Raw genomic sequence first — 25,449 nt, 5'->3', positions numbered from 1 at the left:
CACATATTTTGATTAGCCTTGCATTTAAATACTCTACTGTAGAAAGAACTGCCTAGACAGCCCCTCTGTAACACGGGTCTTTAGGAATAACAAGTTAGTTCACTTGCTAAGTTTCTGATGAAGATGCTAAGTGCACACCTATCTCACGTATACCGATTTTGTAATGTCAAAGAATATAATTTCCATATGAACATCCAGGAAAGCTACTAGTTTTATTTGCAACAGACTGGTTTTGATTAAAACAAGCGACCAAGGGGTGAAAACATGCATGTTGAATACTCCAAGACTACCCTACTTTCAGCTCAGTGAGTTGCAGAGAAGAATTAATGCAACCATACTGCTTTCAAGAGTTGCACTGCACCAGCAGCGTTTCTAAAGAACAGAACCTACCCCCAACAGAAACAGCTTCATCCACTGGGCTACTACTGGCATTCTAACATTCATTTGTAAAAACCTAAGCATTAAAAAGAAGCATCCTATTTTTAGCCATTAAGTGAATGTATTCTTTTAAGGTTAGCTGAAGTACTTTTACTGCATCATCTATCTTCCAGCAACTTGAACACGCATTACTTAATTTCACTTCCAACACAGTGACAAGGCATTGTTATTGGCAACACATAATGGAATTTATCTGGAAGGAATAGCAACAGTGACTTCAGAAATAATATCCTTTGAGTAGGAAATTCACTAAAAGATGTCTAATACAGTGAAAGCCCCGAGGATGTAAGATTCCCCCCCAGTAAACAATCTAAGTAAAGGAATGACACAACATATTCATTTGTTTCCATGTACTTGAATGACAACCTGCCTTATAACCAGAATGCTGTCAGATGAATTTAGCTTTTAGTAGTGAAATGAACTAGATTTTTTCAGTATTCAAAAGTTCTTGTGAAGTATACATGCTGAAGAGATTGATTTCACCCGAAATCTATATTAAGTCACAGAAGCTAATTTTAAAAAGGTTAAAAAGGTTTTATGAAGACTTTTTTCTTCTTTGGATAATCAAACAGGACTTTAAGAAGGCAAACTCCAGACTTACACAGTGTACTTCAAAATGGGCCAATATGCGAGTTCGATCAAGGGGTTGTGATTGCACAACTAATAAGGGGTTTGTAAAGAAAGAGTTTATGTACGTATGAGTGCGTGTGCAGGTCTTGCCTAAGCGCCTAAGTTATCTCTGACATTTTATCCTGAAGTCTCATTTGCTATGAGCCATTTAAATTTGTTAATTTATCTATTAACCCAATCGTGCCTTTACTATTTTTTGCCTCTTTACATCAAATTGAACGCTCGCTTATGTTGCAAACTCTCAGGAGAGACTTCTTCATGTCACAAAGGTGATACATGATTCAGCATAACTAGCAGACTGGGCAGGAGAAATCCAGAATTGGAAAAAATGTCTGAAATAAGTCAGATCAAGCTAAAAGGATATGGCAAGGCAGGTGAACTTGGTTTCATCCATTACAATCACTCACCAAAACGGCAATTACTCTTTCAAGCAGGGAATTTCAACCAAATATTTTTTTTAAATCCAAAGTGTTCGGCATTAGCCTGTCTGTCTCTTGTTAAAAGCTGTGATAACTACCTCTCTCCTTCCTCCTATGGGATCAAAGCTAGAGTAATGCTGATTTGCTTCTGAAAAATCTAACTTACAGCAAATAAATGCTGTAAATGAGATGTTAATAATGTAAAAGTTATTAAATTTTTGCTGGTCCCAAAACTCCACCTATAATTACAAAAACGAGAAGAGATATCTGTATTTCTGTTGTAGCCCTAAATAGCTGGGTCAGAACCACAGAGCAGCACAAAAGAATTTGAGACGCTCTGGGTTCTGGCACAGGCATCCCTTACTGTAGAGGGATACTCCATACAGTGGGGATAAAAGAATACTGTGGCATTCAAAATTATCTGTATTTTGACCTTGTAGTTATAGCCATCCTGTAACTACACGCATCAGATCTTTTATAGCAGTTTGCCCAAGAGCTCTCATCACCCTTTCCTCCTCACACTGTTTGCTTTTCTTTGCTATGACATGACATAAATTGTACTTTGTCTTGAAAATCCACTGTTAAATATAGAAAAAAAAAAATTTCTAATTATTTATTTACTAAAAACAAAAGCAGGCAACACCGGTCCTGCACACACATTTCAGGACTGAATCCACTACAAAAGATGTTTGTCCAAACCAGAATGCACTCATAAAAGGAGAGCCATATATGGCAGGTTGAAGACACCATGTCTTAGATTAATGTGCTTGGATTTACTTCATATTTTCTGCATCTAGAATTTACCTTTACTCGTGAGCTAGTGGCAAACTGAAGATGGCTATCTGCAAACATGCTCTTTATTATTTATATATTTGCAAAATACAAAACACTAGTATACTACCTGCATATTTTCATATAACCAGACCAAGGAACTCTCTCCTTCAGCTATTTCAAGAAAAAGTGCTTTACATTAGGAATTTGTTTTAAAGGTCAATCAGACCAGTGGAAAAATCCCCACAGATTTTAATGGGCTACAAATTAGCCTTAAACCCTCAGAGTAACTAATTATTCAAGGTTATTGATATTCATTCCGTTGAATTTGACTGCTTCATATTTCTTTTAAATTTCCACAGAAATCGTAATCACAATGACATCAGTGATTCAGAAGACTTCCAGCAAGTTACTATAAAGTCAGAAGAAGGAAGAAAAGCACAAGAGAAAATCCAAACCCTCCCACCCCCGATACCCAGAGGCAGCCAGGCTTCCTTAAGCGCGGCACAAAGTAATCTGTCATCTTTGTGATTGTAATGGTAGAGGCAAGTGATATTTACAGCAATTGAAAATGCCCCATTAATTTAAGTGAGGATATAACATGGCAAAGTTATGAACGTTTTAACTGTAAACCTTACCTCTGAAATGTTCAATTAGACAACACTATGAGAAGTTTTATTTCTGAAGCAAGTATCTCTATTTTGAAGAACAGAGCTAGATGAGGGCCTCAGTAAGACATTAAATAAAATTCTTTAAGCTCTGAGACACAGATTCTACCAAAAAAACCCACCCAAAAACGTAATTGGAAACCACCTAACCAATTTGCCAACAGAAGAACCCAAGGCCAAACTCCATTAATTCCAATTAAAGAACTCATCCCAATGAAGTGCACTGTAAATCAAGTGCAAAGCACCGCAAGCCCGCTTTCAGTCAAAGTAATTGAAATACTACTAGCAACTGCATACGTAAGCTATTTTCCTTTGTACAAGATGTTCCCACTGCCATGCAGCTAACTTCAATTTAGCAGATACAGGAGCAAAGCAAGCTTGCAGGGCTGATCACCAAACACAGCGGCAAATTTATCTCTGGCTCTCCAGCTTCCAAGCCAGGGCAGCAGCAATGTTAATAAAATAAAAGGCCTCTACAGAGATACACTTAAGTAGTCAAGGAATCAAGGTCAGAGATTTAAAAACAAAGCAGATGAGTGAACAATGTCATAACACTAAGTCTATTGTTAAAGTCATGGCTAAATGAAAACTCTTTCTTAGCAAATATTCAGACACTTAATTCAATTGTTCTGAAGATAAACCCTATAAAGAAATATTAAAAATAATAAGAACTGATATTGGGAAAATGTAAAAAAGGTTTTTTTAATTACTCGACAACCGTCAGTAAACATACAATAAAATTACAAGGCAATAGTTTATACCATTTCAATAACTATTACAAAAATGGGTGCATTTGTTTTGCATGAGCGTTTTCCTAAAATTTTAGGGTGGAAAAAGCATTTTAAATGTGTGATCAATAATCCTGGTTTTTGCAGTCTCATTGACTGCAAACTGAAAATTCTCTGATCTTCAACCAACATTTCCACCTTCCAAAGCCAGAGCCAACAGCTCTACTCCAAAGGGTGCATTTCTAATGATCAACATCGACATGATTTAGTAACATGAAGAGCTACACAAAAGTAACCTTGGCATGCATATAGTTTACTGGGGAATAGTTGAACCAGCTTAAGTAAACAGTTCTGAAATACATCATTTCCGATTAAGGTATAATTAAAATATAGTAGTTTGCTTGTAAAATTTAATTTCCAAGGAGCTAAATTGATCCCTTGATGTTACTTGAAGAACTGGCTCCAGTAATTTTTACAAGCAGAAGTAACCATTACAATTATGTGGTTTAACCTTCCAGTTAAACAACTTCCTATTGGTATTTCTACCCCAGCCTGTATCTTCCCATCCCCAGGCTGGGCTTCCTTTGAATGCTTCTTTTCAAAGAGTATAATAAAGTCTTTACATTGAAATCTGGGCCCATCATAAGACTCAGAAAGCTGTCCACACTGTAACAACATGCAAAAATTTGCAGTATGGATCATACTTCAAAGAGTACTTCCTGTTCATAAATCCACAGCATTTCACATGTGCTGTTTGCAAAAATGTGGATACATAATTTTATACTTATGGTCCCCACAGTCAACTATGTGTGCTTCTTCTTAACTACCACAGGCACTAAAAAGTGCCTTTTTCTTTACTACTATATAGTCTAAGACACGCTTGTACTGGTTCTTGTATTTTACTGTGATCTCACTAAAGATAACATAGCATCTAAGCAAGTGCAAGGCATTTTATTAAAACCTCATTTTTCTCCTACATGTAAAAGTGGAAGAAGGATTTACAAGGAAATAGTATGGATAGATGAATTTCACCCAGTAAAGGGACTAAGCAGGGGGAAGGATGGAAAGTTAAGGCAGAAATGAAAATGAATAGATGTTACCTGCGATCTCAAGAGCAGAGGTAATCACTAAGCAGAGCTTTAGTCTGATGCATAGAATGACAAAACACTTGGAAAAAAGAATAAAATAAACACCTTGCCTTTTGTGCCTTGTTGCATTTCAAAGCCTAAGCTTACCTGAACGCATACAGGAAATCTGTATGCATTAATGTGCACAGAGAGGGAGAACCCCATCACGTAGGAGTTGGAATGTATGTATGATTATGTGTGCTTATCACACGATTACACAGGATAAAGAACAATCTCTTTCACTCTCTAAACATATGAAAGCATTTTAGCCTACCATATAGGGACAACTGGACTTACATTAATTACCTGTATCCTTTGCCTAAAGTATTTTCTGCAAAAGCTGTTTCAATTGTTTATGTATTGGGTGGGGTTCCACTCCCATACAGAAATATTGAGCTGCCTTTTAAACCAGCATGCTACACCACTGAGGCTTCACTTCAACGAAAAAGATGGAAGATAGTTCCAGTCAGTTTCTGGTCAAGGACTTTTCACGAAGAATGGAGCTGCAACAAGTGCTTAATTTACACTCCCCTTCAAGAGAAGCGAATTACATAGTGTTTCATTCTTGCTTACATACCTGTAGTTTGTGAATACCAACACCCCAGCCCCACTCTGGTCTTCAAAGCACCCCAGAGGGTGCGCAAGACTGTCCACTAGGATGCAGGAAGAAGATATTTTTGTACCATTCATAAAAAAAAAAATTTAAATTTTTTTTAAATTTTTATTTAATCTTTCTCATCCTTTTTAAATTTCTTTTTTGTACATGTTTTAGAATGTAATATCTTAGTACAGTAGCAGATGTATGTAATTTATAAGTAAATAAATGTTCATATATTTGGGGTGCATGCTTAATTTTTTACTGATAGGTATGTGTGATCAAAAAAGCTTGGAGACCACTGCCCTAGACAGCTTTAAATACTTTAACATCAATTACATAATGTAAGATGAGGAAACCCTGGCAAATTTAAAATGGGAAATTCTTGTATCCCATATGAAACAAACTCTTTCTAGTAGGTCCTGCAGCCATTGAAAATATTTTAAGTGAGAAATAAAGTAGAGCTATTCAGAATATCAAAACTTCAATTCATGAAGTCTAGACTTTATATGAACCAAAGGCAGAATAATCCAGATGAGAAATTCCTCCCAGAGAGACAAAAAGCAGACAAAATAACCAGCTTTATGACAGCACAAAAGGAAATGCCACTGTCCAGATGTTGTAGTTCCCGATGGGAAAATGTAGCGCCACCTTGCACACGTCAGGTACAGCAACCTCAACTCCTGCTTTTCTGGTGCCTACTGTTTCTCTCTTCCATTTAATAACATTAATTCCATCTTTCTGTATTAAAACTGCCTTCCTCTTCTCTGGTTCTACAGGAAGTAATTTAGAGTTTTTGAATTCCCTTGGCACCAAGTAGAAGAAAAACAGTACATCCAATAATTCAACCTTGTAGGTAATTTCTTATTTACTGTCATGTGTCATAGGTACAAGCTGTCGTCATCTCAGAGTTATTTAAGAACATCATACTATTCAATGCCCTTATGTTTGACCAGAACTTCATCTTTAGATTAAATAGTGACTTTTAAGATTTGCATTAACAAAAAAAAAAAATATCGAGCAATGTAATTTTGTTGACAATCTAGGTACAAAAACTATCTTTCTGTCTCAGACACTCACATATACCCACATCTCTATTCTCTGTGCTTTTCACTTTGTACTTTCATTTCTTGTGGCACATAACTTGGAGCATTATAAACCTGTTTTAAGAAAACATTTTGGTGATTTAGGAGTCTTAAAATACATCAGATTGATTCTTGGCTTTGGTGGATGATAAGATGCTAACTTCAGGTACTCAGCATCAAGGAATAGCGGGGTAAAATGTTTTACCCTGTGGATATAAATCAAAAGACAGCCTACAGCATGGTACAACTAAGTCCTGGACTAAATGACTCTATTTACTAAACTAACAAAAATATTCATATTGAGTGCTGTTTTAATCACTACAGCAAAGTAATTACACCAGAGCTGTTAACAATAGCATCCTTTGAAAGTTGTCTATTTAAAGAGTATTTCATCATATGCCACACACAAACGTCAATTTTAAATTTTTCAGAAAATTATACTCGACTTAAAGTATTGCATCCAAGGCTAATTAGAAGATATACCTCAGGCAGGAACAGAATCAGTTTTGTAGGATCGATACCTGTAAACTCAGAAAACCTAGAACCAGTTTTCAGAGGAGCAATGCATCTCTCAGTCTAAACCAAGTTCTCTCAAAGTCACCAAATAATTTATTCCCCAGAGAATACTCATTAGTGTTGTGAAATTGATGTTGTTTACGAAGAGACAATTGCATTACTGGTAAATTAGATTTCAGTTCTCCTGCATAAATGTACTATACAGTTTGCCCATTTCCTTTCATATATTATACATTCCATAAAAGACATATATCTTAACTAGTGGGTTTTTTCCCCTCATTTCCAATCACTTGGAATTACTTTAAAGGTTTGTTTGACAAAGATGAAGAAATTCAGTCCTAGTGGAATACCAGACCAGAGCATCCACTAATATATGTGCCAAAAGATCCACCAGGCTTATGTCATTAGACGTACTACCTTTGATTATTAACTCAGCCTCAACTGATGAGAGCAGACGCACACTACCTCCAGTTTAACTACAGCAGTTTTTTGAAGAAGGAAAACAGAGGAGTTATTGTAACTTGACACAACAGCTAAGAACGGATCTGTAGCAGGTCAAAGGCACAGCAAAAGCAAAGTGTCTCCTTTTTAGTCATCCAGAACACGGACTCAAGATAGCAGAATTTTCCTTTGCTTTTACAGACAATCAAGCTAGGTATTTTCCTAAATTATCAAATTCTATAGTGTTAAGACACACGTCTGAAAACTTGGTTAACGGGGGAAGAAAAACATCCACAGCACAAAGTCTTGTGTGACAGTGGATGGTATCCATTTCAGCCTCTTATAAAAAAATAAATGCAAGAAAGCACAGTTCAACCTTTAAAATATTTCAGGAGGAATGTATTTTTTATGGAAGTGCTACGTTAAACCACAAACTATTCACAAATATTAATTATGAGCATTACCATAAGAAACCACTTTAAACTGTGCTACCAATGTCATGATTGTAGAGATGATCTCAGAAGAGTCAATGCAATTCATGCTCTACATTCAACCAGCACGCAACTCCCATGGAAAATTTATCATTAAAAGAAATAAAATGGCAATTTTAATTTTTTTTTGTGATGGATATTTTTGCATAAAGTGGCCCAATCTATTTCCATCTTCTATAATATACAGTGTTTTTAAAAGAAAAACCTAACTCGTTGAATTTATCTTAATATTTTGAATGGAAGCAGTGTTTTATGCTATTTGGTATGATCTAATGTTTGGCCACTGAAGGGACGCCATTCCTTCTACTAGAATTCATAAATATTAAAGCTCTCAGTTGAACTACAAATTCCATTTTATTAAATACATTTGAAAAGAATTATGTTATTAACGACTGAAGAATCATAATAGGCCCATGCTTGCCAAGTACAGGGGAAGAATTCAATTAAATTACTGAGTATTTCATTATTCACAGGTGACTTTCAGTCTGCAGCATGATGAACAATCAAAATAGACCATTGGTGTCACAACATATTATAAAACTAAGTGCTTCAGTGTCAAAAGAGGAATGCTCACCTTTTTTTCTCCTCCCATCTGGCAACACCAACAGGCAGGAGAGAAGAGGTAAAGCATAGACCTTAATACTAACACACACAGTGGCCGTCTTTCCAATCAGTTATTAGCACACGCACCAGTATTCAAACAACTTGCCATCATCACTGAATTAACAGTGGGGGGGGGGGGGAAAGGAAGGGGGGGGGGGGGGGGAAAAGGAGGGGGGGGGGGAAAGGAAGGGGGGGGGAAAAGGAAGGGGGGGGAAAAAAGGAAGGGGGGGGGGAAAAGGAAGGGGGGGGAAAAAAGGAAGGGGGGGGAAAAAAGGAAGGGGGGGGAAAAAAGGAAGGGGGGGGAAAAAAGGAAGGGGGGGGAAAAAAGGAAGGGGGGGGAAAAAAGGAAGGGGGGGGAAAAAAGGAAGGGGGGGGGAAAAAGGAAGGGGGGGGAAAAAAGGAAGGGGGGGGAAAAAAGGAAGGGGGGGGAAAAAGGAGGGGGGGGGAAAAAGGAGGGGGGGGGAAAAAGGAAGGGGGGGGAAAAAGGAAGGGGGGGGAAAAAGGAAGGGGGGGGAAAAAGGAAGGGGGGGGAAAGGAAGGGGGGGGAAAAGGAAGGGGGGGGGAAAGGAAGGGGGGGGGAAAAGGAAGGGGGGGGGAAAAGGAAGGGGGGGGGAAAAGGAAGGGGGGGGGAAAAGGAAGGGGGGGGGAAAAGGAAGGGGGGGGGAAAAGGAAGGGGGGGGGGAAAAGGAAGGGGGGGGGGAAAAGGAAGGGGGGGGGAAAAGGAAGGGGGGGGGAAAAGGAAGGGGGGGGGAAAAGGAAGGGGGGGGAAAAAGGAAGGGGGGGGAAAAAGGAAGGGGGGGGAAAAAGGAAGGGGGGGGGAAAAGGAAGGGGGGGGGAAAAGGAAGGGGGGGGGAAAAGGAAGGGGGGGGGAAAAGGAAGGGGGGGGGAAAAGGAAGGGGGGGGAAAAGGAAGGGGGGGGAAAAAGGAAGGGGGGGGAAAAAGGAAGGGGGGGGAAAAAGGAAGGGGGGGGAAAAAGGAAGGGGGGGGAAAAAGGAAGGGGGGGGAAAAGGAAGGGGGGGGAAAAGGAAGGGGGGGGAAAAGGAAGGGGGGGGAAAAAGGAAGGGGGGGGAAAAAGGAAGGGGGGGGAAAAAGGAAGGGGGGGGAAAAGGAAGGGGGGGGAAAAGGAAGGGGGGGGAAAAGGAAGGGGGGGGAAGGAAGGGGGGGAAGGAAGGGGGGGGAAGGAAGGGGGGGGAAGGAAGGGGGGGAAGGAAGGGGGGGAAGGAAGGGGGGGGAAGGAAGGGGGGGAAGGAAGGGGGGGGGAAGGAAGGGGGGGGAAGGAAGGGGGGGGGAAGGAAGGGGGGGGAAGGAAGGGGGGGGAAGGAAGGGGGGGGAAGGAAGGGGGGGGGAAGGAAGGGGGGGGGAAGGAAGGGGGGGGGAAGGAAGGGGGGGGAAAAGGAAGGGGGGGGAAAAGGAAGGGGGGGGAAAAGGAAGGGGGGGGAAGGAGGGGGGGGGAAGGAGGGGGGGGGAAGGAGGGGGGGGAAAGGAGGGGGGGGAAAGGAAGGGGGGGGAAAGGAAGGGGGGGGAAAGGAAGGGGGGGGAAAGGAAGGGGGGGGGGAAAGGAAGGGGGGGGGGAAAGGAAGGGGGGGGGGAAAGGAAGGGGGGGGGGGAAAGGAAGGGGGGGGGGGGAAAGGAAGGGGGGGAAAATATTTGTTTTTCTCTCCTTGGGGACAGTAGGGGTGGAGGTTAAAATATGCTAGTTAATACCACATAAAAACCTAAAGCAGGGAAAGGACTGGGAGAGAAGAAGGAACATAAGAGCATTTAAATGTAGAAACCATAACTATTTTATAGTGTATAAAAAGGTACTAATGTCTAAGTCTGCATAAAATGAATTGATAAATGACTGCTGTGTAACACTCAAAACACAAGAAAGAAACAGGTTATACAGTTGTGTTTCTAACTTAAGGCACAAATTTTATTTTTTCCCTCTCAAAGAGCTGAGCGGAGGGGCGGAAGCCTGTTGTATGAACGTGGAAAAGGCACACAGAATGAAATCAAAGCAACACCATGTTTGCTAAAGAAAAAGTCCCTCAAATGCATCTGATCAGTAATTTTGCTTTGTTAGGGCACCATGGCAGATATTTTTGTACCCAGCGAACAAAGTAATTCATTCACAGTCACATAGCAGACGAGTTATGCTGAGGAAAGAAGCAAGTCTGGGAAAAGCTGCAGACCATAACACTGTGGGGAGAAAGGGCTGCTGTGTGGAACAATCTGTTATGCCCATCCCTAAGCAAACAGAGCGGAGCAGCAGCCCCCAAAGCCTTTACATCTAAACGTTGTTATAAAGAGGAAAAAAAAGCCACAAACATTTTAACTTCAGTCACTGCCTTTTGAGTATATCCAGCTTCATGAAAGGCTTTCTTGTAAAAGCTGAAAATACACACTGCAATGGACCAAACCTTGTCGTCTTTACAAGCTGAAATAGCTGAAAACAGGAGATCTTATTCTCTGTCCTCACTACTAAAGAACTAACTTCTCAGGGCAAGAAAATACAGGGTTGACTGGAAGAAAAAGAAATAGGATACTATCCATATTCCTCCTCCCCCCTCACTTCAGATTTCAACGAAGTTAGGTTATCTACAGTAGCACAATAAAAAACTGAATTCTTGTAGTACTCTCTCCACCACTCACTGTCGTCAACCTCCTGTTGCTTTTATCTTGCCAGTCCCCCCCTCACTGACATATCCCCTCCTGTTTTAGCCACTGCCTGTCACACCTCATATTCTACTTCACTAATCTGCTCATTACCAAATGCAAAATACACAGGGGAAAAATTTTGGTCCAACAAATAGTTAAGTGAAAAAAGGACTGTAGAAAGAAACTGTTGTTTATAAAAAGTCACATAAATTGGCAAACACTGACGAAGAGCCACTTCTAATCCTCAAGAACCAGAGGACATCAGCATCCCTTCTTTTCTCCAGTTTGGCAACTATATTCTTGCACTTACACAAATAGAAATGGCTTTCTACCCTATGTGACTAAAAGCTGAGCATTACCTCATCCATAACGCAAGAGGAAGGCCTGAAGGTTGCCTCCTGTATTACCCCTTTTAAATAACATTGTTGGAACTTACTATGGGTGACAGCACTCGGAAGTGAAGTCAGAGAACAACAGAAGACTGACTGGAATAGGACAGAAAATCCTGAATAGTTAACACTTTATACTGGTGATCCTTTAAGTCTACATCAGGAATCTATCTACCTAATAATTTGCCATGGATTTTTTACTTAAATTCAGTTCAAAATATTATGCCCCACGTTAACCACTGTATTACACTGTCCTACCATGACTTTACATTGCTGTGCAATGTTCATAGAAGAGAGTATGAATTTAGTCCAGTGATACAACAGCATTTTATTCTGTAACTGGTAAGAATTTAACTGCTTGATTTATAACATGCTTAAATTACAACAAAAACCAGTACCTTAAAGTCCTTTAAAAAAAAAAAACCATAAAATTCAGCTCAAAGCATGTAGCTGGTGCAGTCAAACAGAACTCTTTCCAGAACTTCACTGTCCTTTCACTGCTCTGAACATAACTCTCTTTTAATGTGTGGATGGTACTTTTCATTTATTTGTTCTTATGAACTAATGGTGGAAAATATGCTGAATTGTATGGCACATTAATGCCCACCCACACTTCTCTTCCGTAACCCTCTACACTGTTGGAATAAACACCAAGACATTGACCCTGGTCTCTCTTCTGAAATACACACTATAGAGCACCCCGTGCTAGACCTTAAAGTCAGCAAGCACCAAAACCATTATTAGGACATCAACACACCTGACAATTTGTTCTGGGAAATTCTAGTCTAATATAGCTCTTATGACACACGTACCCAAGTGTGCTGGATCACAGGTAACAGGATTTTTATATGTTATCACAGTTTTCAGAGCATATACACTATATATGTCAACTGTGAGGAATACGAAACACTCTAGATCAATAATCTATGCAAGCCCAGCCTAATAAACTTAAGGCTGATCTACACAGACTTGTATAGAAGTGCCCAGAAGACAACAAAATCTCATTTCTAATCTACAACTCCATGTGAACTATAATATTCTGCAGCAGGAAACGTCTCCATCTTCTTCTCCAATTAAAAACTGAAATAAGCATATTTAAAAGATATGAAGAAAAATTTCTAATCAAATCTTTCTGTAAGCTAGTGCTGAGGAAAAAAGAATAAGCATTTATTTAAAAATCAGAGAATCTTTCATTAAATTCTTACTGTGGTCTTGAAACCTTTTTAGGCTAACTTGTAGCATAAAGGACAGGTTTATTTTAACATGCAGCTCTACAACTGCCTTAAAATGATAAAAGATTGTATGGATGCTGAAGAATCAAGTCCTACTGATCTGACTTAATGCACAGATCACCACTGCTGACACAAGGGAGACAACAGAAATGCGGCTGGGGAAACACTGATCTTTAATTTAAATACATATAGAATACCTGAAGCACAACTGAAATATAACATTCACAAAGAATGGCTTAGGAGGAGGTAGGGAATTGTATCAGTCTAATTATGCCAGAGCAAGAGCATGTCTGTGCGTGTGCATGCATGAAAATAGAAACATTTGGCATATTAAGCACATATTTCTGCGCACAAGATCCTTTCTTACATAGTTGCATGGTTTTTTGCCCCTTAGAGATAAAAAGAAGAAACAGAATGCAAAATACCGAAGTTAGTGACAGAAACATGAAAGAAAATGAGTTTCTCCCCTACACGACAACAATAGTATTTTCATTGAAGAATTATCAGCTTCATTTACTCCAGAGTGTCATACCTGTTGAAGTTAATGTCTGGATAACTAGAATACTCAGACTTCATCTTCGCATTCCGACGTGGAAAAGTACAGAAGAAAGCATTGGCTAGAAAACTAGCAATCTGTTCCTGTGACATTGTGATGGAGTGATTCATCTTTTGTTTCAGCAGGGGTATTGGCTACCAACAAAAGGAGTGAGGGGGAGGGAGGGGTAGGAGAGAAGGGAGGGAAGGAGAAAAATAATTAGCTTACCCATTTTTAAAAGAAAAAACAGGAGCACAAAATTACATTTGTTAGATTAGTGCAAGAGTAATTTAGGCCATTGGTGAACCCTTTAATCAGCAGCACCATTGAAGTCAAGAACAGTTTATTCAAGACAATTCGGAAAAAGCTTGCTTGACAAACTGCAGATTTCTAATCAATAACAAAAGACCAAGAAAATATGACTTATCAAACAAAACCACAGGGAAGGGGGGGGGGAGTAAACGCATGGGATGTTTCAAATCCTGGGCAATCTTAAAAACTGGAGAAAACCCCACTTTCAATTAGGTGTAAAGTTAAGAACCCTTAAGGATCACTTTCAGCAGCAATAGCTGTGTTTTCTACTTTACAAAGAAATGTGGAATTCATGCCACAGATCATCACTCTGACTTGCTCTGTATTTTTTTCCATCCTACTTGAAAAAATAAGACTGATATTTGCAGAAAGCGTACGATTATCCATTTTTTTTATAATCAGAATGAACAAAAAGCTCAGCTTCACTTTGATCTTCAGTTTGGCGTTTCGACTCTAGGTAGTATTTCTTTAATCTAAAAAGAAACAAAGGGGTGGGGGGAACCAAAAAAACCCTGAAGTGTTACACATCTCTTTTATCAGGCTTTAGCTTCCTGATTTGAACTTTTCGCTCACCACATTCCAGGCTTTTTTTCTTTTTAATTATGTGATAATACTCAGGGGGGTGGGGGAGAAAAATCATTCTGACTGCTAAGGAGACCTGTAACAGTTACGATAAACCCACTTGACAGGAGAAAGAGAACACAGTTTTCACCTCTTCTTTCAATATTCTCAGCCATCATGATTCGCCTAGCGCCAGGAGAGCGGAGCAGCTACATTTTAATCCTTTTAGTTGTGAATACAGAAATTGCTACTAATTTAGATTGTTGAATACACAGCCCTTTTTACTCCACAAAACAAACAAGTTTTCCTTCATTCTTATACCTACTACATTCACTGAATCTCATTCTGTCTTCTGGCTATTTAATTAACAAGCTATATTACAATCTCTGAAGTCACACAGCTAGAGCGGGAAACAAGCCTAAGAAGCACTCTCTAATAAGTTCTCCAAGACTATAAAAATAGAATATTTTGGACAGTATGTTATATTGGAACAAATTTAGCTTTATGTTTAAACAATAAAATGATTCTGACAAAATTCTTTACAATTGACACTGCCTAACAGTACATCATCGTTACAAAAGGCATTAGTACATGAGCTTACAAGTCTTGTAGTTGACTTTGTGTTCAGAAACTTCATACAATTCTCAAAAACTTCTCCCATCAAATGACTAGTAAAGTTTAAGAAATACTCATACTTTCTGAAATTCTATGTGTACCGTAGGACCCCTGCAGCATAACAAAGTAGGGAGAGGTTTTCCCTGCTCCTGTCCAACAAAATCAATTTAGAAAATTGTAATAAAGGTGTTTATAAATTAGAGTCGTTACCCTGCTAATGTGTTACCTATCATACATCCTCGCTCACTTGATCAATTGTATTCACTTTTATCGGCTTTACTACCTACAGAACTGATTCCCATAACAATAATACAGAATTAGTTACTGTTTGTATGTACTCTAACTAGAATAAAATATGCTCCCAAGTAAATGAAGCCTTTATGAAAATACTACTTCGAGGATTAAAAACATTTCTAAAAGAAAAATTAGATGTTTTTAAATTATTCAAGTATTTCAGTTTATTAGTATGATTTTCAAACCTGGAAGGTGTCATGGTCAATTTGTTTAAGAAAAGCAAGAAGCAACTCCACCATACAGAAAGGGAAGTGTTACTGAAGGTCAGGCTAAAAATATGACAGCGAGATATTTTTTTTTTTTAACATTCTATCGTATCATTAGAGATGTGCATTCTCCGTTCTGCTCCCTAGGCCTCAGTTACATTCAACATAAAAACTATAGTTTTCATTAAGACTGTAACATGACCCTGATGTTTCAGCCTTAGCCATTAATTACGGTTCGCAGAAAAGTGGTCTGCCACAGAGCACTTAGCTAGCTGCGTTTACTTACCTGGGTGCAGATGCTAGGGAGACAGAGTGCCAGCTTGACCATATCAGGAAGAATGGATTGGAACAAATGTTGAGCTTCTGCATCTTCAAGAACCTGTTAAAAGAAGGTGGGGGGAAGGCTTTATACCTCAGAAATCATGATTGTATGAAAAGTTTGTGAAAACAGGACCCATCCAAAAGAAACAAGAGCAAACTAGCTCCTATTAGCTTCATGCAAATCTGTAGCATTTTTCATGCTAGTACCTCATGGCATATTACCTTGCAATAATCCACTAACTGAAATACAGAAACAACTCTCAAAAGTTGCAACTGAGGAAACGCATCACTGTAAAGGAACCTTGAATAAGTTATCATTTGACTCTTTCCAAAGCAATGTACCAAATTCTAAACTGATTTTAAAAATCACTACCGAACCACAAAAGTACTGGAACGATATACTTAACTTTCACAGTCAGGTCACGGTCCAAGACAAGTACCTGTGACGCTCTCCTGTTACGGACCTATGAAACGCACTGCTGGGTCAGATCAGCGGGCCTCAGCAACAGGACATGCTCTGTACGAAGAGCATGCAAGCCTGGGTGCTCTCTGCTGTCCAGCCCTACCATGTTCCCTCAAGAACTATAGCTGTTGGATTACACACATTAAAGGGTACAGCCTGCCAGGTCCCACGAGCTGAAGTTGCAATATTTCAGTCTCTTTCTGTAAGACAGCTGATGCTATGACTATTTTAGCTGTCCCTCTCTACCTGCTCTAACATTCTTCCTAAGAAGGAGGGACCAGAATTGACAACACTCAAAAAAAATGGGCATGCCAATGTTGCACAAGACTTCTCGAAGCTTTTATACTCACATCAGGAAGTCACATCACAGAAAGAAGGGTTCCTTTTGTCCTATTCTCAATTCCCTTCCTGGCACTGTCTGTCCCAGAGCTGACAAATTTTGCTGCCAAAGTGTATCAAGCCAATGTATTCAGAGGAAATCCAGGGTCTCTCTTCTAAGCTGCAACCGCCAGTTCTGAGCTCGACATCACACCCCCAGGGTTTAGATGAACCCACCCATACCCCACACCCCTATTCATTTATCATACACCTATTTTCAAAAGGTGCAAAAGGCTCTCTGCCATAGGCAATGTTCTTCTAAGAAAAGCTATGACAGGCACATGAATGGGTTGTGAGAAAAAAAGCAACATAAAGGAGCGCACTTGCAACAGGCGAAGTGGCACAAAAGCATGCCATATCCTCAAAAGCCTCACACTTCTGCTGTATGAACGGGCTGAAGTAAAATCAAGGAGAGAAAAGCACATTCTCCATCTTCCTGTGCAGTGGAACAGTTTTTCCCCGATCTAGGGATCCAGGCACCAGATGTGACTGGCCGTTAGATTCGCATGCTGCATTTAAGGCAAAAAGCAAAGAGGAGAACACAGAACTTGGACTTCAGCTGGGCAATGGAAGGTTCAGCCTTCTGCCTCCCTCTTCCCTCTATATCCAGGGAATCTGTATTTGAGACAACAACCTTCTACCAGTTTCTAGATTAAAATCATTAAAACCTGAAACTGTGGCTTTAAAGCTATAGAATATTATTTTTCAAGTAAAACTGTTAGAACATAATTGGATTTACTAGCAATTTCACACAAAAACAACCACAGACAATGGATGCAACAGCATCAAGATATTATCAACTTTAGTCTCTGCAACACTTAAGACTAATTGTGAAATCACAGGAAGTGATCCTTTTAGTCATATAATCAAACCCTTGAAATTCATGCTTCAGTGGAAAGTTTCACACAGACTTCAGAATGTTAAAAAAAAAAAAGATACTGGCAATTTTTTTGAGAAGAGGAAAATACAGTGCCTCTGATTCAAAGCATGCTGTTCCCCATAAACGCCAAGCTGAAAATATTGTTTGAAGGCTAACAACTTCTCTCCTTCCGAGATCATTAAAATAACTATAGAAGTATCTCTGCTCTATTCCCTCCTGTCCCAAGTGATATAAAGGGATAAGAGTACTCAGGAAGTTAAAAAACAAAACCCAAACAAATGCTCAAAGGACAAACAACTTACAGTAGGGAACGGGGGAAATAAAACAATCCCAGTTTTAAATTGAAACGAGAACTTACAGCAAGCCTAGGAAACATGAACATTATTTGATATAGTAGAGGAGGAATGCAAGTAATATACGCATTATTACTGAAAGTCAACTTTTTTTTAAGGTTAAAAAATTAACAAGATGCATATCTCTCCTGTTGTTGGCTGCATACACAACTACATACTTACACAGTATAAGTCAGATATTGAAAATTATGACCTGACCTTTAACACCATCTGCTCTAGCAGGAAACACTGCTCTGTTCTTAGGCACAATGTTTTTACGTGCCACAAAGTATCAAAATGAGCATTTAAAGGCTGAAATTTCAGATCTCAATACATAAAATGAATATGTAAGTTATATCTATTCAAAATATGACATTTAACCTCAGATGTCTACCAGGCTGTCAAATACTGATATTCTCTCCCCTTTGGGTAACACTTCCTCTCTTAAAGTTGACACATAAATAGTGGCTGCTATGCTTTGCTGACTGCCACAGACTATAGAGTATCACTTATCTGGTGACACATTATGGCACTGGACTTTGTCATAGCTGTCAAGACTTCAACCTTTTCTTTATGCTCCTTTGAAAACAGTATAACAGTATGAGACAATTTCTTCCCAAAACAGGAGCAGGGCCAGCAATTACACAGCTCAGCTCTGATACAAAAGGCATAACTACGAAAGTTCACTTCTTAAACTCTGAACTTCTGTATTTCCTTCTCCTTACCTTCCTAATGTTGCACCAGAACATGCTCTCCTCTCTGCATTATTCCTATGCAGGACTTTTACTAGACCTCCAACTAATGAAAACCTCAAAAGTTGGAGCTGTTAATGGCCAGAAGTATTCTCACTGGACTTCAGACACATTATTCTTGTATGTAAATAACAAATAAGGTGGGATGGTTTTTTGTGCAAAGTGTTGGGTGCCATGAAAACCTTACGTTTTCACAAGATAAGTCACTTAGAAGACCCCACAACTTTAAAAAGATGATCATTGTGAGTGCTAAGTCCACAGACCTTGCCAAGAAACTCCTAACTCTGCATCACCCTTTAATCAAACCACCAAGCAGCCTAAGCATCCCTTTTTTGAATACTTTCCTATTTAGGTAAAGGTCTCCTAAATATTGCAGGGAGGCACATAAATTATTTTCAAGCTCAAACGTAGTTTGTTTCTTCCCAGAAATGTTATAACTTCACAAAATAGCTGCTGCAGCGAGTAATCTAAGAACTCTCTTGTTCAACTGCAGGTGCTGTTTTATTTAAAACAACCAACCAAAAAAACTTTCTCTCTAAAAATACCTCCTTGGGGAACTATTAAGTCCTGGGCTTCCCATTCATATCTTGGGGCCATAACCCATGACTGAACAGTGGCAGTAAGCTAGATACACATATCCATCCTAGATTTGAGTTTCTAAAAAAAAAAAAACACTAAGTAACTTGAGTCATGGCCACATCCATGTAACCATAACTTCCCCTTTCCGCCCATGGACTCCTCCTGTCCAGGTAACATTCCTATGAGGTTTCTATGAAAAATAACGCGTGCAAACCCCTGGCTGCTTGGCCCACGTCCCCTTTTGACCACTAAACCAGCATGCCACCACAGCTGCAGCTTTGCAGACCAACCTGTCGGTGCATATTCTCAGCTATGCTCAGTGCGACACAGAGCCTGGTTTTATCTGTGACAGTCTTTTCAGACTTTGAAAGCCGCAAAAAAAGAACACTCAATCATGGAAAGCAAAGGATTCCAGGACGTGGAGCGCTGACACCACAGCTACATGTGACAGACATCCCACGATGCAAATGCCAACCAGGGAGAACCTAGCAACAGCACAGAGACTACCTGGTCACGGGACTGAATCAAGATTTATTTAGAAGGAAGCTCTCTTCAGGAAGCAGTGACTTGTACTGATGTAAAATCCAGCATATTTAGAGTCACGTTACATATTCTACTTATTTGCTGCTGCTGAAAGAGGGATGTGTCATTCTATCTCCCCAAACATGGACACACACACGTCACCAGTTCCCACGTTCATCTGATAATTTTCTGAGATCTTTCAGCTTGCTAATGCTCAGGAAAATAACTTCAAGACGGGGGTAGTCTTGCTCTGCATTAATACATCGAACCAGCATACCAAAAAGTCACGCATTATTAGATGTTGTGCAGGGTGGGCGATAGGTGAAACAGAACCAGTCACACCCCTTGACAATGGGCTACAAAGCAGATACCAGCTGCAACTCTTCTCACTGAAAAAGCAGTAATATTCTAGTTAGTATGAAGCTGTTACAACAAGCATCTCAATGAAGTAAACCACCTACTACAGGAATGCCTGTATTGATTCAGTAATGGGCTTTTAACTGTGTACTATCTTTTTCAAGGCTACAACTATGCAAGAATTAAGATAAAAGATTGGATTTCCATTGTTAAAAAATAACATTTGTTTTATAACTTAAGAAATTCTAAAATACGAAACGGTTGTCAATAGTTTTTGATAAAGGAAGATACATTAAGTATCATAGCAATTTTGGTTTCAAACAACAGATCAGTTTTTCCTTCCTTTATTATGCATACATGTCCTTCGCAGCTTCCTTCAGGATTTGAAATAAAAACAAAAAAACATTGTTGACTTCATTCATAGTCCTCCTCAGGAATGAAATAAAAGTAGGGGTCATACCCCGAGGGAAAAGTATATGGAATCAGAGTTGCAAAGCATGACTTGCCTTTTGCCAAAGAAATCACTTGGTGATTTCACCAGCATTTGCACTGGAGTGACTGATTAAATGAACATGACTTAGGGCTCCAATTCATAAGATGCAAATGGTTCAGCGAGCCGTAGCAGAGGTAAGAGCTCTTGGCCAAACCTGCATTGCAATTTTGCAAAATGAACATTTATACTGCAGCAGAGGCCTGACTAAACGCCGCCATAAGTAATGGCCTCTTGTCACTATTAACCAGTCCTCCAAAACGTAATGAACGAGTATGCCTGACAGCCCTAAAAAGAAGAATCTGAGGTAGCGTGGGGCGATAGTGGTGGTAGAGAGTTTAAATCTAAATCTGACAGCTCATCAAACCAAACAAACTGCACATACAAAACACAAAGTTGGACAGCTCTATCTGTCACATGGGAAGGCAGAGTCATCATGCCAACAGGCAACCAGCATGCTAAGACAGCAATGGCTTAATAATTTCAATTTGTTTGGTTTTATTTCCCCATATTAACTTCTGTGGCAGGACAAGGACCAACTGAACCATGTTCCTAAGGATAAAGGGGAAAACTGGAGTGCTTCCTTCAGACTTTGTGTCTTTTATTTCGTAATTCGAATGGATTTTGACCTTCCAACTTTTTCCTTCCCAGCTGCCATGCCTCATGCACGTTCTTAGAATCACTGTGTTGCACTTTGTAAGCGCTCTGTACCATCAGTTACTATACTGAACTGTCTTTCCAGTAACAGCTTTCCTAATTATTTTGATGTAAGATATCACATGGTTAGAGGTGGTAATAGCCTCCAAACAAATTAGACAACCTGTGTGACGTCTACGTACTCTATTCACAGTGAATCCATTCTAATTTCAGAAATACTTTTTTCTTTTTCTCTCTTCACTGTCTTTAATTTGTCTCAAATAAAAAATATCTCTGTATATTTTTACAGGGCATTCAGAGCCACATGATGAATCCTTCCAAGCTGACAAACTTGGTTGCAAATAGAGGCATAGCAAATAAGGACATATATAGCCTTCCTAGACAGAACATCATTGTTAAGCCTCTTTCAAGTCTGCAATTCAAAGAACAACAGACATGTGAACAAAGCAACACCATTCACATTCTCACAAAGAGAAAGATTTGCTCAGTGACATACACACGGAATATGTGCGTGGAACATGCCATGAAGTCTAAGAAAACTTGGAATGGTCTCCTGAAAAAAAAGTTTATCAACTTTTGTAATTTTGCAGTTTTGGTGAGGATAACATGGAAGGCAAAAACTGAAAAAAAGTAAAAGAAATATATTTGGGGAACAAAGACAATAGGAACTTGTGTTTGCAGACTTAATTTCTTTTTAAGATTGTTTATAGTCTTGTTCCACCCATCAGAATTTAAAATGCTGCTTTTTTCTCTTTTTATTCAATGCATAGGCCTCCCTTCCAAAGGCTCCCATTTCACGGTCAAATGAGACGCAAGAGTTCCGGTATGCTCTTGCGCTATTCTGTAAGACATTGGTTCTTGTGCACTTTTGGATAATGTTAACAATTCCTACTCCCCACTCTTGTTTTTTTAAAATGTATTCCACTGAAGAACCTCCCAGGCATCCTGAAGCATTTCCCTCGCTATTCCCCTCCGGCTAAGACTTCCCTTTGAAATGACACTTATACAAAACCTTGAGTGTACTTAAGCAATCACAACATGTGGCTGCTCCTTTATTGCACTAAGCGATGTTGTCTTCATTTTCTCTTTTGACCAGAGCAGCCTGTACTTAACTTACTTGTTCTGTCTCACACAGAAGTTGCATGCTTTTTGTATGCTGTCTGTGTAATGATTCAACATGGTGGAGTCTAGATCCATGACTAGAACTCCTCAATGCCAACAGAACAACCAAGCCACTATGACATTTAAGACTTTTATCTGAAAGAAACCAACCTCACACTGCCAGCTTGTGCTCCCTTTCTTTCCCTAATCCTTGTCATTAGTGCTTTTAAACATTATAGAATCCTAAAAGCAGACTCTCAATCTGTTACCTGGAAGAGGCGGGGAAGACAACTAAAAAGCCTAAAAAAGTTCTTATTGGGTGACTCTGAAAACTAATATATTAACTTAACACACCCCCAAAAAACCAAACCAAGCTTCATTAAGTCATACTCTCCACAAAGCCTTTTCTTCTGGACAGGGAGTAGATGAATTCTACTTAAGCACATTGTGCCACAACCGTCAGTGTATCTGACACCTAGACAGAGGCACTAGGCTGCAGCCCACTAACTTGAATGCCTATGTACAACAGGCTCTTTGTCACAGTGTAAAATATTATATATATACACACAAGATTGAAACCTAGAAGCCAAGTGGGGATGGGTGGGTGGGAATTTTAGTTCCTGTTTAATTAAGTTAATGAACTCCCAAAACTGCAGGAGAGAATAAACTCATCTGCCTCCTTTAGTTCCCTTACAAAACTAATTCAGTAGGAAACACACTTAGCTGTCAAATCCATCCCATTTCTTGAGCACTTGTCTGATTAGAAACCAGAAGAAGGACGAAGTAATCTTTGGAGGGAAGAAGGGAAAAAAACATAACACGGATTATGCGGAGAAGAATCTTATTTGAGAAGAAGAATGTTTCTGACATTTATCAAAACCATAAACTGACACTTCAAAAAGAAAAAGGAAGACAGCTTACAAGGCAGAGGTTAATTTATTTTTGTTTAATTTCACCCCCCTGAAGGTTCATTCACGTCTTCTGCCAATCCAACCCTGGAATGATCTCTCAGGTGTATCATCCCTGACAATGGCAGCTTTGTTCTCAAAGCTTTTAAACATTCTAAATAAAATCGGAGTGGAAAATGTGTATTTATATTTCCATCTCCTCTTAATGGTTTTAGAAGCCCAGTTTATACTTCTACGGTATTGGAAATCTAACCTCATTTTCATTACCAATGAATGGAACCTCAGCCCTGATTCTCTACAGACCACCAGTACATTCTACCTGCACATTCTTGCAGAGCTATCCTACCATGAGTAGAAGCATCACAAGCATTTCCAAAGCAGTGGCAGAGTCCTGGGAAGAAAAGTATTTAGAAAGCAGTGTTTGACTTTTGAGTTACTCCTGGAAAGTACAAAGTAGTGGAAAGGGCAATGACCCTGTTTCTACAGCAGGGCTGTAACATGAGAGGGAAAAAACCAAACCCTATCATCTGACAGACACAAGCTAAGGGTGAAAACAATCTGTTTCCAGGCTCATTCAAAACTTTTACCTCTCTAAACACAGTACTTGGGGGAAAAAATGTTTAATACTGCTATGATTTTAGAAACACCTGCTAAGAACCATAGTGTGGAAGCATTCAAAAGCCATTAGATATTTAACTACAACTTTTCTCAGCCACTTTTGAAAACGATAATCTTGGCACTAAAAGCTTCATGAGGCAATGCAGCTACTGTCCTTATGAAAACAGTGTTTTCTTTAACATTATCAAAATTAAAAAAAAAGAGTCAGGCACAGACAGAAGGGGAAAAGATGGATCAGCTAAAGATAACACAATAGCACTACAGATTTCAACAAATCTATAGACTATTTTTTGCTTGGTTGTCAGAATTATAGACTCAAAATAAGCAATATATTGAGAAAAATATCCAGTAATTAAGATTATATTGGCCAAATAAGATCCTCAGACCATCTCGAGGGTACACACTCTGCCACCTTTGCAAACCTCCTCTTTAAAGAATGCATGGCAACTAATAAACTCTGCAAGGAAGCAATATAAACAAATCCAGTTTTTCAGATGAAAAAGCATGAGAAAAATTGGGAATATAGTCGCAATACGCTTCATTTATGCCTTCATAGTCATCCCAATGATGGCAATGCCTCTTTATTGCTTCCCTACTTCCATGCACACTTTTTCAGAGTGTTTCTCTTAAAAGCTTTGACCATCATCAGTTTATTTTATTCTAACTGCTCTAGACATAAAAAACCCACAAAACAAAACAAACAAACCACACAACCCAAAAAAAACCCCACCAAACCTAAAGACACAAAGCAGCTAAGGAAAGCCACCACAACCAAAAGAAGCTTCTCTTAGTCATTGGGGATAGACAGGTGAGCACAGGTAAACGATGATTTATACATAATCCAATGGAAGCAAAGAAATTTATTCATCAGGCCCCTGCTCCCAAAACAAAAAAGCAACTACGAGAAGATAGCCTTTAAAATCAGGACATTTATATTTACTAGATTCCTCCCCCCACCCTTTTCTTTTTTAACAGGAATGTTCTCAATACAGTGAAAAACTATGGAAGAGATGCTCAGGATGTACCTTTACATTGTCTCAAAGCATTAAGTATCCACAAACACTTAAGAAACAATATAATAAAAAAATCTACACCCCCTATGTGTAGATATCCCTCCTCTGATAATTCCGAGTCAACAGTCTGATGCAATAGTCATTGTGTGGTGCTTACAAAACACCACTTAAAAGATACTCAACTGTTTTGCTGAGAAAGTGCAGAAAACTAAGCCTGTAACTCATTACTCATTGCTATTTCTCCTCTATAATGCTTAGCTTCTAATGTTCTGAGGGTGTACAAGATGTGTGTTCCCCCACCCCAGAAAAGCTCACATTTTGTTCAATACGGGGACAAATTCCTTTCTGCTCCTGTGAAAAGAAAACCCTTCACGGCACACTCAAAAGACCTTTTCAGTGTAGATTTTAAAAAGGTAATCTGATGTAATGAAAAGTATTTGAAAACATCTGGACTAAAATGAAATCCAGCAAGGAGCAACGGATAGGCTATTTTCAGCCTTGGGACATTTTGTTTCTTGCTTAAAAGCCTACATTTGTAGTGCTGACATCTCTGTACAATGCTTACTTCTCTTAGTACTGTCCAGACAATTATAAAAATGATTTATCAAAAACCCAGTCACCAGAACAATTTGGTACTTTAAAATTCCTCCTATTCCAGGATCACTGATTACAGCAATCATTTTTTCAAGCAGGTCATTCAAACAACAAAACATACAGGAAAGACTGACATGGCTCATAAGACCTGCTAGGAGACAAGAGTGAGGTAAAGTCTCATTAGAACA

At 39.2% G+C, this 25,449-nt stretch overlaps 1 protein-coding gene across 1 annotated transcript in view; it reads right to left on the bottom strand.

Moving 5' to 3' along the window:
* The window catches only part of PARG (poly(ADP-ribose) glycohydrolase), a 72,186-nt gene that overhangs the window by 26,315 nt on the left and 20,422 nt on the right, over nt 1-25,449 (bottom strand). The window contains exons 8-9 of the mRNA XM_075109474.1: nt 15,583-15,675; nt 13,306-13,463 (exon numbers count right to left, since the gene is read on the bottom strand). Of these exons, the coding sequence (XP_074965575.1) occupies nt 13,306-13,463; nt 15,583-15,675 (251 nt within the window). The remainder of the gene's footprint in view (nt 1-13,305; nt 13,464-15,582; nt 15,676-25,449) is intronic.

Source organism: Phalacrocorax aristotelis, chromosome 14, assembly GCF_949628215.1.
Source record: "Phalacrocorax aristotelis chromosome 14, bGulAri2.1, whole genome shotgun sequence".
NCBI classification, from domain to species: Eukaryota; Metazoa; Chordata; class Aves; order Suliformes; family Phalacrocoracidae; genus Phalacrocorax; species Phalacrocorax aristotelis.
Note: the sequence above shows the minus strand (reverse complement) of the source record. Positions and strands in the feature narration are given on the sequence as shown.